Below are 14,513 nucleotides of genomic sequence, written 5' to 3' on the forward strand. Positions count from 1 at the left end.
CTTCCGTGAGACTTCCTGTCCTCCAGGAGGTAGAGTTCTAGAACAAAACTTTCTAATCCTTTTTTTTTCTGGAAATCAGCAGGCATTCATTTTGGAGATGTATGAATGGAGCAATGAAAGGAAAGGGATAAGAAACAAAGTAGAGAGGGAGAGATGTCATGAGGACAGTTTTTTTAGTGTTAACGTTTACCCAGTCCCTTGTTGAACTCTTCTTTCCTGTTTCCACGTTTGATGCTGGTGTGGTTGCTGGGACCGCGGTCCTAGTTGCTGTCTGCATGGGCAGGCACAGACATCAGAAGTTGCCTCCTGCTACACTTTGAGAGCCTTTGATTCTACCCAGTGCCCGCTGCAGTGCTCCCATCACGTCCTTGTTCCACAGACTGTAGATGAGGGGGTTCAGCAGCGGGGTGAGGATGGTGTAGAAGGCAGACAGCACCTTGTCCTGGGCCGGGGTGTGGTAAGAGCGAGGCAGCATGTAGGTGTACATGGCGGCCTCGTAGAACAGTGTGACCACCATCATGTGGGATGAGCAGGTGGCAAATGCCTTCTTCCTCCCCTCCACCGAGCTCATGCGGTATACGGTAGTCAGTATGCGGGCATAGGAAACAATCACCACAGAGAACGGGATCAGCAGCATCAAAACACAGCAGGCGTACATGACAGTCTCATAGAGGGCTGTGTCTGCACATACCAGCTTCAGGACTGCAGGTGCCTCACAGAAGAAATGGTTGATCTCCCGGGATCTGCAGAAGGGAAAGCTTATGGTAATGGGGGTGAGGAGGAAGCCGTACAGGGAGCCCCCAAACCAGGAGCCCGCTATGATCATCCAGCAGACCCGGCGGCTCAGGAGGACAGGGTATCTCAGCGGGTTGCAGATGGCGACATAGCGGTCATAGGCCATGAGCCCCAGCAGGAAGAACTCGGCCCCGACAAGGGTGAGGTAGAGGAAGTGCTGGGCTGTGCACCCCACGAAGGAGATGGCCCTCTGGCCACGCACGTGGTCCACCAGCATCTTCGGCACAATGGAGATGTACATCATGTCAATGAAGGACAGGTGGCTGAGCAGGAAGTACATGGGGGTGTGGAGGCGGGGGTCAGTGTGGATCAGGAGGATCATGATCCCATTGGCTGTCAGTGTGGAGAGGAAGATGATGGAGATGATGGTGAAGAGCAGGCCTGAGGTTTCCTCACTGCCGAATAGCCCCAAAAAGGTGAAGTCTGTGGAAGTCATGTTGGACCTGTCCATGACTCACAGCAGTGCTTAGGGAGTCCAGAATTTTCCAAATGACATAGTAGCATTCCAGGGAATCAGAATGACAACACAGAGATTAATGTCAGGCAGCAAACTTCTAAAAGTTAAAAGAGAACATTTAAAAATATTTTCTTGGTACGTGGGAACTGATACCTAGCAACTAGTCTATGCCACATTTTTTTTGGTAAAATAGGCCATTATTATCTGATACTTCTTTCCACACATTGGACAAGATGTCAGCTGCTGTGCTACAATGATGCTTGTGACAACACCTGAGCAAGTGCACACGGGAGTCGGTGGTTTGTCAGTGTGTATGTGCATGTGTGTGCTACCTTAAATGCATACATGCGTACACATGCATGTGCCACATTGGATGCATCTGCATGCATTTCTTTGTGTCAGCATCACCATCACCTTCAAAGCTCCCTTAATTTTGACTGTGGGCAGTCTCTCTGCCATGAGCCCAGTGCATGAGTAACCTTCCCCTTGGGCCTTGAGTTGCTGTCTCTATCACAAGATTTTGCTTGGTGTTAGTTCATCTCTATTGCAGACAGAATGGATGGCATGAAATGAGCTGAGCAATGGAGGCTACTCTTTTTTTTTTATCTTTTATTTAATGAATATAAATTTCCAAAGTACGACTCATGGGTTACAATGGCTTCCCCCCCCATACCGTCCCTCCCACTCACAACCCTCCCCTTTCCCACTCCCTCTCCCATTCCATTCACATCAAGGTTCATTTTCAATTATCTTAATATACAGAAGATCAGCTTAGTATACCTTAAGTAAGGATTTCAACAGTTTGCTCCCACACAGAAACATAAAGTGAAAAATAATAGATGATTTTTTTTAAATGATGATGAAATCAGATCAGACCTATTGTCATGTTTAATCCCAGTGAGAGTCAAGTTGGGAATTGATAATTTCTTTTTTCTTTTTTTTTTTTTTTTTACAGAAGATCAGTTTAGTGTACATTAAGTAAAGATTTCAATCGTTTGCACCCCCATAGAAACACAAAGTGAAATATACTGTTTGAGTACTCATTATAGCATTAAGCCTCAGTGTACAGCACGTTAAGGACAGAGATCCTACATGAGGAGTAAGTGCACAGTGACTCCTGTTGTGGACTTTACAAATTGACACTCCTGTTTATGGCATCAGTAATCTCCCTATGCTCCAGTCATGAGTTTCCAAGGCTATGGAAGCCCCTTGAGTTCTCCGACTCTTATCTTGTTTAGACACGGTCATAGTCAAAGTGGAGGTTCTCTCCTCCCTTCAGAGAAAGGCACCTCCCTCTTTGAAGACCTGTTCTTTCCACTGGGATCTCACTCACAGAGATCTTTTTGCCAGAGTGTCTTGGCTTTCCATGCCTGAAATACTCTCATGGGCTTTTCAGCCAGATCCGAGTGCCTTTAGGGCTGATTCTGAGGCCAGAGTGCTATTTAGGACATCCGCCATTCTATGAGTCTGCTGAGTATCTCACTCAATGGAGGCTACTCTTACAAATTCATCTATACGAGGCATTCACAGTTCTAGAATTTATGATGTTTATTTTTATTCATTTGAAAGGCAGAGAGAAAGATGGATGAGAGAGAGAAGACACACCCATCTGCCAGTTCACTCCTGTAATGGCCAAAATGGCTAGGACCTGGCCAGGCTGAAGCCAGGGACAAAGAATCAGTCCAAGTCTCTCTTATATGAGGAAGAACCTAATTACCTGAGTCATCACTTCCACCTCCCAGTGTCTGCATTAGCAGGAAGCTGGAGGTGGAACCTGAACTTAGACGCTCTGATAGAGGATGCAGGGTGAAGCTTCTGGCGTCTCAACCACTAGACCAAATACGCACCCCATCCAAGAATTTACTTTATTTTTAATAAGGAAAGTTCAATTTTAGGATATAGAGAGTTAGCATTAGAATTACGATTAGCATTGCAGTTAGCATGATTAGCAATTGGAATACATAGGAAATCGAGAGGTATACACAAGTTGAGCTGTAACCCACCTGTCAGTTTTGGAAATTGGTGCTTCATGATTAAGAAAAGAGGAGTGACTGTGGTTCATGTAACTTAAAGTCATGGTAAAGAAAAAAATATCCATAGGAAACTTTCTGAAAGTAAAGGATGATGTCTTATATGTTTAGATACTAAATGTGCTCACTAGGAAATATTTAATTATGTTGGGAGCTAAACTGATCAAACAAATCTAATGATCCTCTTATGTATTTGAAAAATGTGGGCATTATTTAGAATAATGGTTTTAACATTGCACAAAGCTTGCAGGAAAGGAATTTACAGGGAAGCTGGGATGTGGGTCCTCGCATGCTGCAGAACTGGCAGTGATGAGTCTGTGCTGTGTGGCCCATGAGCAGGAGCAGGGTTTGGACCAGGCAGGATCAGTCCATCCTGTGCACCCTTGCACAGCCCAGGCCTCCATGGTGGCTTCCACACAAATGCACCTGCCATGGAATTGTGGCCAGCTTTCAGCTCCATGCAGTCTTCAGTGAGATTACTGGACGTTAGTCCTGACTGGGAGTGGATCCCATAAGCTATAATCATCAGGGCTATGGAATTTTGGAGTGTAAACTGTCTTCTTGATTTCTTTTTTCCCTAGCTCTGAATGTTTTGTGCTAGGTTTCATGGATTTTCTTGACAACAATTCTATCATCATTTACAATGTGCCTTGTTTCCTTACCCTTGTGAGTTTTCATTCATGGATTGCAGTAAGACCTATGGGGAAACCCACCCAGCTGCAGCGATCCTACTGCTTGCCCCTTCCTGCATTCCAAGTTCAACTTTGATCATCTCTCAAGAGTCCAGACATGGACTGTCTCACACCACCAGAGAGTCTTCTCTGCTCTCGGCCCATGCTCAAGCCCAGGTCTTCCTCTGCCTGCCTTTTCTGTGGCCAGTGTCAACACTGGCACTAATCCAGAGGACTCCTCTGCCTTGCAGTTTGCCTGCCTTGAAATGATCAGTGACACCTACTGCGGGCTCCCTGGCTGTGGAGTGGTGCGGTGAGAGGGCCTGCAGTGCTGAGTCTCCCCTGGGTGCACATTGCTCACCTTGCTCTGGTTTAGTCCACGTGAAAACAGCCAGGGAATGTTCCAAACAATTCTGTGCCTGTATTCAAGAAGCTGCTCTGAAACGCTATGATAGGCGCACAGTAAAATAATGTAGAATCAGATGAACCGAGTTCTTCTCCTGGTCGTGACGGTGATCAATTCTGTAGCACTGGACTCCCTGCAGACTCTCTGAGCCTCAGTGTCTGTTTCTGTTAGGTTGAGACAATAACACATTCAGAGCTGAGCTAAGGATTAAATAAGAAATGTGTAGTACAGGTGAAATATTTGTTTCATATTATACATATTTATAATACAAAGTAAAATGGTGGTGTTATATAATCACATGTAAATTATCTCAAAACTATTGGTAAATGTGTGAGAATTCCCAGCCTTTCACTTAAGGAAGCCACACTTCTCCTGAAGTGTGTGGAGTTGAGATGTAAGTGTCTCCCGCTCAGCAGGCCTGTGAGCCCAGTGAAGCCCCATGAAGCTACAGCAGCTGGGCTCTGCACTTCCCTCCTTGACCTGCAGCAAATGGCATTTAGTGGAAACTCTCAGAAAAATGTCTGTCTTGCAACTAAACTTGTAGAAACTCCAAATGTCTCTGAGGAACACAGATTTGCTTGCTCTGCAAATGGTGAGGACATAGAAAAGAAAAAGCTATTGGGTAAAATACCCATGGGTTTTAAAGCCTTCCTTCCTTCCTTCCTTCCTTCCTTCCTTCCTTCCTTCCTTCCTTCCTTCCTTCCCTCCAATTTATTTATTTATTTGAAAGGCAGAGTTACAGAGAGGCAGAGACAGAGAGATGTTTTCCATCTGCTGGTTCACTCCCCAGATAGCTACAATGGATGGAGCTGGGCCGACCTGAAGCCAGGAGCCAGGAGTTTCTTCCAGGTCTCCCACACAGGTGCAGGAGCCATCTTCCACTGCTTTCCCAGGCCATAGCAGAGAGCTGGATAGGAAGTGGAGCAACAAGGACTCGAACCGGCACCCGTATGGGATGGCGGCACTGCAGGCAGCGGCTTTACCCACTATGCGACAGCGTCAGCTCCTAGAGCTGTCCTTCAGGCTTACTTAAAATGCTCATTGTTTCCTGAGACTGCGCGTCCACAGGAAGCAGCACATGGATACCACCCTGACCTGCACAACTTTCTCTCCTGTTCTGCCCAAGGGGCAGGTTGGGTTAGATCAGGATGGCGCCCATTTCTTCCTCCCACTCACTACAGTCTGAAGTCAGGACATTGTCCCTGCACAGGATGGTGATGATCCCTGACACTGTCCCTAAATGAAGTGACAGGTGTGAGGGCAGCTGTCACCTGCCTCTGCGTGGCCCAGTGCTGCCTGCACTAGTAGCTGCTCATGCACCTTGCTCCTGGCCCTGCCCATCTGCTCAGGAGCAATTTTCTTCCTGTTAAATGTCCGACCCTCCGTGGGATGGATGAGACGGTACACTTGCTCCTCCTCTCCGTGCCACATTGTGCTGCCTCGTTCCTGTCTGCTTCTCCTGCAAATTTGTTGCTGAAATCCTGGAGCCCAAGTGTTCACACGGGTGAATCTTCACAGTGTCCATTGTAAAATGCCGCGTCATCATTTCTCAGGTTCCTGCAGATTCAGCTCTTCCATATGGAACACACTGGGGCCAGGCCCTCTCTGCTGTTACAACAGTCTGCGTGCTGCTGACTCCGAGCCCGCGGAGACTCACAGTGGAGTTTTTGCATGGGGATCTCAATTCAGCTCAGAACACACTAGTGCGACTCTGAAACTAGATACACAGTACGTGTTCCTGAGTCTTCTCTGGGTTGTCTTTATTCTGCTCAGTATTTCAACAATGGGCTCCTTAAGAGCCTAGGGTGATTACTGAGGCCATAAACAAGAGTGTCAATTTGTTAAGTCAACAACAGGAGTCACTGTGCACTTACTCCTCATGTAGGATCTTTGTCCTTAGTGTGCTGTACATTGAGATTTAATGCTATAACTAGTACTCAAACAGTATTTTTCACTTTATGTTTCTGTGTGGGAGCAAACTGTTGAAATCTTTACTTAATGTATGCTAAACTGATCTTCTGTATATAAAGAGAATAGAAAATGAATCTTGATGTGAATGGAAGGGGAGAGGGAGTGGATAAGGGGAGGGTTGCAGGTTGGAGGGACGTTATGGGGGGGAAGCCATTGTAATCCATATTCTGTACTTTGGAAATTTATATTCATTAAATAAAAGTTAAAAAAAAGAATAGACTCAGATTGGAGGAAGAACCACAAAATTATCAGTTTCCTCAGTCTGGGGGTGACTTGGGGCCAGGTGTCACTGCCAGCCACACAACCCTCCTGCCTGTCACAAGAACATAAGGCACAGGCAGGCCTCAGGCGAGGGCCCCGCTGTTTCCGACACAGGTTTCTGCTGTGTGTGAGTACCGGCAAAGCGCCCCTCAAGGGGTCGGTGTCCACACACCCTTCCATCGTGATGGGGCAGTGGCTTGCAGAGTGACTGCATCTCCAGGTGGAAGGCACAGGGCCTGGGCTCGTGTCCAGCCAGCTGCCAGGTCTCAGGCCAGCTCTGTATCTGCCAAGCAGGCACCTCCACTTGGTCATCAGCGCCCTTTCCTGTGAAAGGAGGGCAGGGATACAAGCAGTGTGCCGGGTGGAGACCTGGGGATCCTGGGTGCAGGCTGTGCTTCGGAAGCCAAGCGCCAGCTGTGCCTTAGCCTCTCCATGCCCTCACCCACTCCTGCACAAGAATAACACGCCCTTAGATCAATCAGAAAATAACAGTAAACAGAAGCAAAGGGTTTGCTCTAATTCTACGCAGACAGGGAAGCCGGCCTTATAAAGGAAAGAAGGCTGCTTGCCGGGTGCCCTCGTGGTCCTCTCCCAGGCTGAGGCTCACTGTGCCTGTGCCAGGCTCTGCAGTGACCCTGTCGTCCTGCCGCCGACGTGCACCTGTGTTGTGCAGCCCAGCAGCTGCACACAACCCTGCTTCATTTCCCTGAGGCTCAGCCTGAGCGATTCTTGCTTGTGTCTTCTGCGAATGGCTTCCGGAAGCTTCATGGGAGATAGAATCTAAAGATACATTGATTAGGTGTAATTTTTTTAAAAGCAGATGTGTAGGAGAGATCTTCAAAAACTCATGAATGTGCATATAATGAAAAACCTAGGGGTGGACTTCACTTTTTTGAGCCAAAGTAAATTTACCTTGTGATTCTATTTTTCCACAAACCGTTTGCAGTATCCTAAGAGGGGATGTGAATCCACTCATATTGCTACGAAATGTTGAAGAAACTCAGTTATTTGCTCTCAAACAGATGTGCCAAGCGATGCTTCCTGGCACCAGACCGGGAACACAGCCCCATCCAGACTGCCACCTGAGGAACCCCATCTGGCTCTCCTTTCCAGGTTTGGAGTCTCAGAAAGGGAGCTGGTCTGATGGTGGCAGAAGCTGCTAGGGGAGTCGCTGACTTGCTTCCTTTTAACCAAGAATTTCTCATCATTCAAACTAAACATCAAGCTATTCAACCCAATAGTTTAAAACCTTAAAATAATTTATTTGCTTTTCCCACATCACCTCGTATCCATCTTGTCATGAGTCTACCGCACAGCCTGAGTGCCTGCGGCTCCAGAATCAAAGTCCCACACGACCCCTAGCAGGTGTCCAAGAATGAAGCACACATTCCTAACGTCAAAACACATCTGAATGCCCAGAACGGCTCTTCTGTCACTTCCTGAGTGCCCACATCTGCAGGTGGCCCTTTGGACTGCAGTGCTTTGATTACAAAGAGATCACCAGGCACGGTTTAGGAAAACCACAGCTTACTGCAAACCCAGGAACTCGGTGCAAGCAGAGAAGGCGTGGAGAAACAACAGAGCTAAGAAGTGGAAGAGCTTTGCAGCAAGGGGAAATGGCGATGCTCAGTGAACTTACCTCCTCCTCCGCTTCATACAGAGATGGAAATGCCAACACAACCCCCAGCTGTGGCCGTCCAGGAGAGCCCTCAGGGAGTGGTCACTCTGCATGCACAGGTGTTGTCCACAGTGGCCTCTGAGGACCCAGTCCTTTGGACCCTGCTGCTTGACACAGCTGAGCTATCAACTGAGGGTGGAGTCGGCACAGAGACAGACAGCGGGTTACTGGGAGCTGTTCTGTGATGTGCTTGCAGAAGGTAGAATCGTTACAACAAACTAACAAACACTGTCCCAGCTATCCCGGAACCACTGTGCATTACACAACCCATCACACAACCCTCCTAGAAAGAAACGTGTGATGACACCCACCTGCCATCTTGCTGGGAAATACTCAGCAAAGAGGGACAAGCAGATGTGAAAAAGGAAAAGGCAGGCAGCAGGGTCCCTGGCACAGCAGGGAGTGCACAGAGCCAGAACAGCCAGATGTAAATAGTTTACTGGGAGCTGCGCAACACTGCTGAAAAGAGCAAGCCCCCTCCCCCAAGGGTCTCGGGAGACTTCCATGAGGCAGACGGGCCACAGCTAATGAGCAGGTGATGGGTGCAAGAGAGCGCCTGACACCACAGGAGCACCCTGCTGTCCCCGGTGCTCCGTAAGAGACCTCGGCCAGCACAGCTTCCTTGGGGAAATGTGGGGACAAAGACAGGCATGCAGGGGCAGCAGGAAGTAGCTCCTTTCTGCCGCGCTGTCCTGCCATGACGGTGGTTTAACCGGATCATTTTGCCTGGCTATTCAGGCAACGCTTATCCCCTGGAAAAAGATGTGAAAGCTTACAAATGCTTCCCTCCCTATAAAACCAGGGAAAGTCATCAAAAGCCTCATACGGCATCTACCTTTGCAAAACTGCTTTCCACTGTGTGTGCAGGTGTGTGACGTGCTGGTGTGCTTACACACACATACACATACAACCAAAGAGACTTCACAAAGTGTGTAGGAAATGGACTTAAAAGATAAACTTAGTTTGGCCTAACAAGTTTCTGAAATGCACACATACCTGCGTCCATTCTGCGCATTCTCCATGCATTTTCTGGAATCCCTTTGTGGCTTTTCTTGGATTAGCACCAGCCATGTCACTCGCTGTGATGTGACTGACAGCCTCACAGAGCCGCTCTTCTCATCGAGGCCTGTACCCAGCCCTGTGGGCCAGTCAGGGACTGCTAACTTTCTCCCTGAGATTTGTGATCTGGGGGTGGGTGCTGGCTTAGCAGTTAGGATGTCATGTGGGAGGTCCATATTCCATAACCAAGCTCCTGGGTTCCAGGCTTGGCTCTGCTGCTGATCTCAGCTTTCTGCTAAGGCGCATACTGAGAAGCACCCATGATGACTAGAGCTTTGGTCCCTGCTGCCCATGTGGGAGTCCAGCATGGAGTTCCTGGCCCCTGGCTTCAGTCTGCCCTAGCCTTGTCTGTTGTGAACATTTTGGGGAGTGAATCAGCAGGTGGAAGATCTCTTTTTGTCTCTCTTTCTTTCTGTCTCTCTGCCTCACTTATATGTGTGTGTGTGTGTATATATATATATAAATTATTATAAAGGTTATGATTTGTATGTAGTAGATAGATATGCATGTGTGTGGCATGTAGATATGTATTCATGTATGCATGAGGTGTGTACATGTGTGAGTGGTATATAGAAATGTGTTGTGGTTTAAATATTCATATGTGTGTGTGGTGTAAATATATATGGTGTGCACATGCATGCTCTGGGTACCTCTCACTTTACTTTTGTTTATAATTAAATTTACCCCAAATATTGATTTATTATTGCTTCTGGATTTTTAAAATATTTATCAGTGTTTATTTATGGCAAATTTGAAGGCTTCTGATTTTTATATACTAATTTACTTTTTAATTTTACTGATCTACAACCTCTAATTAGTAAGTAATTACTATTTAGAATAATAACGTTGCCTTTGCTTACATAGTTATTGAATGCACAAACATAAATATTTCCATTTTTTTAAAAAAATTTTGAAGTTTTCATAATATGCATTATGTTGTCTAAAATTTTCAAAGCTGTGCCAGCCACCATGCATGGGAATGGGACGTCGTGCCCTGCTTGTGGCTTCAGCAGTGTCACACAAATGGCTTCATCACTGCACGGGGATCCAGCCCAGGTTTGAGACTTGCCAGGTCTTCTGTGGACACAGACCTCACTTTTCAGCAGCTGGTTTCCACCAGAGGAAGCCACAGTCCCGAGATGTGCTCTGTGGGCTCTGGGCACTGATATTCGACTTTTCCTGCAGACAGCCAAGGCTGCTCAGCTTCAGATTCTGTCAAAGGCCACGTCTGTCTGGGAGCTTAAAGTGAGGCTTTCAGTGCTGGGTGAGAGGGGTGATGTTTCCTGCTATCCTTGCGCAGCTTTGATGATCTGAACTACATGACATTTTAGGGCATTCTTGGGGAATGGTACTTGCTATGATAGATAACAACCTTCTAAGAAAAAAATATGGAAGAAAGTATTCCACTCACTCTTGTTTATTAATTTATTTGAAAGGCACAATGACAGACAGAGATTCCATTTGCTTACTCATTCCTCAAATACCTGCACCAGCTAGGGATGGGCCAGGCTGAAGCCAGGAGCCAGGAACTCCACCTGGCCTCCCACATGGCTATCAGGAGCCCAAGTCCTTGGACCAGCATGCACTGCCTCACAGGGTGCATTAGCAGGGAGCTGGATCCAGAGTATAACGTGGTCAAGAGTGGCGCTGGCCCTGAATGGCCTGCTTCATCCCCTGCTCTCAGTCTGCTAAGGCTTCACCCTGCAGTGCAGCCTCATCTCCAAAGGCTGTGTCCTCTTGGGGAGAGGGAAGTCAGAGTGCAGGAAAGAGAGTACTGTCTCTCCTGAACACACAGGTGGTGCAGACAGGTATCTCCTGTGCACGGAAGGGAGAGGAACATGTGATGACAAGGAAGTTCTGCAATATCCCCTGTGTGAGACTAAAACCACCTGATCCATGGTCTACAAAACACATGGGATTAACGGCCACCTGACCCTCATCTACAACATATGTGAGACTGACGGCCACCTGACCCATGATCTACAACATGTGTCACCACCTGACCTTCATCTACAATACACAGAAGACTGATGGCAACCTGACCCTCATCTATAACATGCATGAGGCTGACGACCACCTGACCCTCATCTTCTACAACACACAAGACTGACAAACACCTAACCCATGATCTACAACACACGTGAGACTGATGACCTTCTGATCCACATCTACATGTGTGAAATTGATGACCACCTGACCCTTATCTTCTACAACACACATGAGACTGATGACCACCTGACCCATGATCTACAACACATGTGAGACTGACAACCACTTGATCCTTGATTTGTAACATGTGTGAGACTGATGACCACCTGAACCATGACCTACAACACGTGTGAGACTGACAACCACTGGTATGCAAGAATTATGCACACCAGCCTCACCTCCTCTCCCATCCCCAAATACACATCACCAAAGCTCTATACCAAGCCAATTAAACCAACAGTTACACTGCATGCCTGCCCCCTCCTTACTTCTGCCTGGTGACGGTTTCTTGTGGCTTATTGACTGAAATACAGCATCAGAAGTTTTCCTGGTCTCTAGGAAGATGTTGTGAACAACATTATGTTTTAGTACAGATTCAGGTTTAATTCACCAGATCATACAGAGTTCCTTCTTCCTCTCACTATCAGCATATTGCTTGTCATAACTGGTGAGTCACTTTGACACGTGACTGTTAATTAGGGTTGTGGTTCACATTAAGGTTCATATTTTTTGTTCCATGGGTCCATGAGTCGTGGAAAAGGCTTCCCATCCTGTGGCCTGCCACTTCTTGTTGTCTGTGGTTGGTCCCCTGCCCTGAATCCTCCATGTTCTGTTTGTCCATCCTTCTCTATCCCCTGACCTTAGCAACCCCGGGTCTGTTTACTGTCTCTTGGCCCCACATAAATGATACTCAGTCATTTCCAAAAGCATCCCAGGTCTAACCTCCAGATGGAAAGCTGGCATTTCTTCCGATTGTGTACTGTTTTCCAGTGCAAACCGGTGTTATAAATGCATGTTGTTCACTATTTCCTTGGGAGAAAAGTGTTGAGATCCACCCCCAGAGTGGCAAACCTTAGCAGACTAGACACAAAACTGGATGGTAGCTATGAGGCACCCATTTCTCAACAGTGGTTGTTTGTCCCACAGAAAATACAACATAGTAGAACCCTGGTTTTGCATTTCTACAAAAACTCATGAGTCATTTTTCCCATGTGCAGATTTAGAAAATACTTTTTTTCCAGTTGCTAGTCAAAGAAAGGGCTATTTGGATTTTCTAAATCTGTTTCTTTATGTAAGTATTTCCTTTGAAGTCTTTCGTTTGTTTTTGTTTTTGTTTTATTATTCAAGAGGCATAGAGAGAGAGAACACTGATCTGCTGGTTCACCCCGCGGACGCCTACAACCTATCCCTGACTGAAGTCATGAGCCAAGGACTCCATCTGGGTCTATACCACATGGGTGGTAGGGATCTAAATGCTTGGGCCATCACTGCTGTCCCTCTGGACTGCATTAGCAGGAAGCTGGAGTCAGAAACCAGAGCCAGGTATTGAACATCGACATCCAAAATGGAACACGGGCATCCTAATCGTTGTCTTAGCTGCTAAGCCAAATGCCCTTCCCCTGTTGAGGTTTAACAGTGCTTCAGATGTCAGAATCCCCAAATATTCCATCGGTTCCACAAACTGGCCATTTAAATCCTGTAGCCAAAGTCACCGGTCTTAAGAGGACATTGAAGACGGGCTGAGTATGAAACAGTAGCCAGGCATTTAGGGACAGTGGTAACCACGAAATGCGATCAGAGCTGAGATGAAAGAAGAATTGGAACCAGTGGAAACAAAGGAGGAACAAAGCCAAGTCGTGTGTGCAGGGCTCTGGCACTGCTTGAGTGTGGAAGCCAAAATGGAAGCACGGCTGAGCCTGCTTTGACACATCTGGTGTGGTAGCCGCCACAGCATCAGTGGCGCTGTACTAGAATGAGCTGTGTAACAGGTGCAGTTCTAGAATTCTTTCTTTGCAACACCACAGGCCCCTTGGTGTCTTGCCACAACCCTCTTGAAGGCCCCTGCCACGTCCCTGTTGCGCAGACTATAGATGAGTGGGTTTAACAGGGGGGTGAGGATGGTGTAGAAGGCGGAGAAGACCTTGTCCTGTGCTGGGGTGTGGTAAGATGGTGGCAGCATATACGTGTACAGGGCGGCCCCATAGAAGAGCGTCACCACCACCAGGTGTGAAGTGCAGGTGCCCTGCAGGTGCCCAAGGCCTTCCTCTGGCCCTCCATGGAGCTGAGCTGGCACACAGTGAGCAGGATCCGGGCATAGGATGCTACCACCACGGAGAAGGGGAGCAGCAGCATCGCGACGCAGCACACGTACATCACCATCTCATAGGCGGCTTTGTCCCCGCAGGCCAGCCTCAGCATGGTGGGCGCCTCACAGAAGTGGTTGATCTTGTGCGAGGCACAGAATGGGAGCCTCATGGTGAGGGGCATGAGGAGGAAGCTGTCCAGAGCCCCACCAGACCATGAGCTGGCCAGGATGAGCCAGCAGACCCAGCGGCTCATGAGGACAGGGTATCTTAGCAGGTTGCAGATGGCCACATAGTGGTCATAGGCCATGAGCCCCAGGAGGAAGAACTCGGCCCCCACGAAGCCCATGTACAAAAAGTACTGGGCCGTACAGGACACGAAGGAGATGGTGCCCCGGCCCAGCAGGTGGTCCACCAGCATCTTGGGCACGATGGTACAGATGTACATCATGTCAAGGACAGACAGGTGGCTGAGCAGGAAGTACATGGGGGTGTGGAGCTGGGGGTCCACGTGGATCAGGAAGACCATGACCCCATTGGCCAGCATGGCCGAGAAGAAGATGGCACAGATGATGCTGAACAGGAGCCCAGCGGCACTGCTGTGAGGGAAGAGGCCTGCCAGGGTGAAGTCCCCAGAGAGGGTCCTGTTGCTCTCATCCATGGCACTGAGGCTGAACTGGGGGCAGAAGAAGAGAAGCGTGGGGTTAAGGAGAACCGCGAAAGGCATGGGGGGCATTTAGGGGTTTGTGCAGGTGCAGGCGCTGTCACAGTGAAGTGCTCCAGTGGCTGGTGTTGGGCACTCTACGTGATGTGGGTGTGCATCTGGTTTCCTGCCCATTTCTTCTTCTGGAAGAGGAGTTTGGCAGGTTTCCCTGGTGTGGTGGTGAGGATAT

General features: G+C 48.0%; 1 protein-coding gene and 1 pseudogene across 1 annotated transcript; both read right to left on the bottom strand.

Moving 5' to 3' along the window:
• Positions 1–292: 292 nt before the first annotated feature.
• On the bottom strand, positions 293–1,371 carry LOC100339122 (olfactory receptor 2T1-like). The gene has a single exon (XM_008251816.4). The coding sequence runs from the start codon at positions 1,244–1,246 to the stop codon at positions 293–295; it is 954 nt and encodes a 317-aa protein (XP_008250038.3). The 5' UTR covers positions 1,247–1,371.
• Positions 1,372–13,313: 11,942 nt separating this feature from the next.
• LOC149125881 (olfactory receptor 2T6-like) lies at positions 13,314–14,281 on the bottom strand (annotated as a pseudogene).
• Positions 14,282–14,513: the final 232 nt, after the last annotated feature.

Source organism: Oryctolagus cuniculus, chromosome 6 (genome assembly GCF_051225735.1).
Source record: "Oryctolagus cuniculus isolate XC-2025 breed Fujian yellow rabbit chromosome 6, ASM5122573v1, whole genome shotgun sequence".
NCBI classification, from domain to species: Eukaryota; Metazoa; Chordata; class Mammalia; order Lagomorpha; family Leporidae; genus Oryctolagus; species Oryctolagus cuniculus.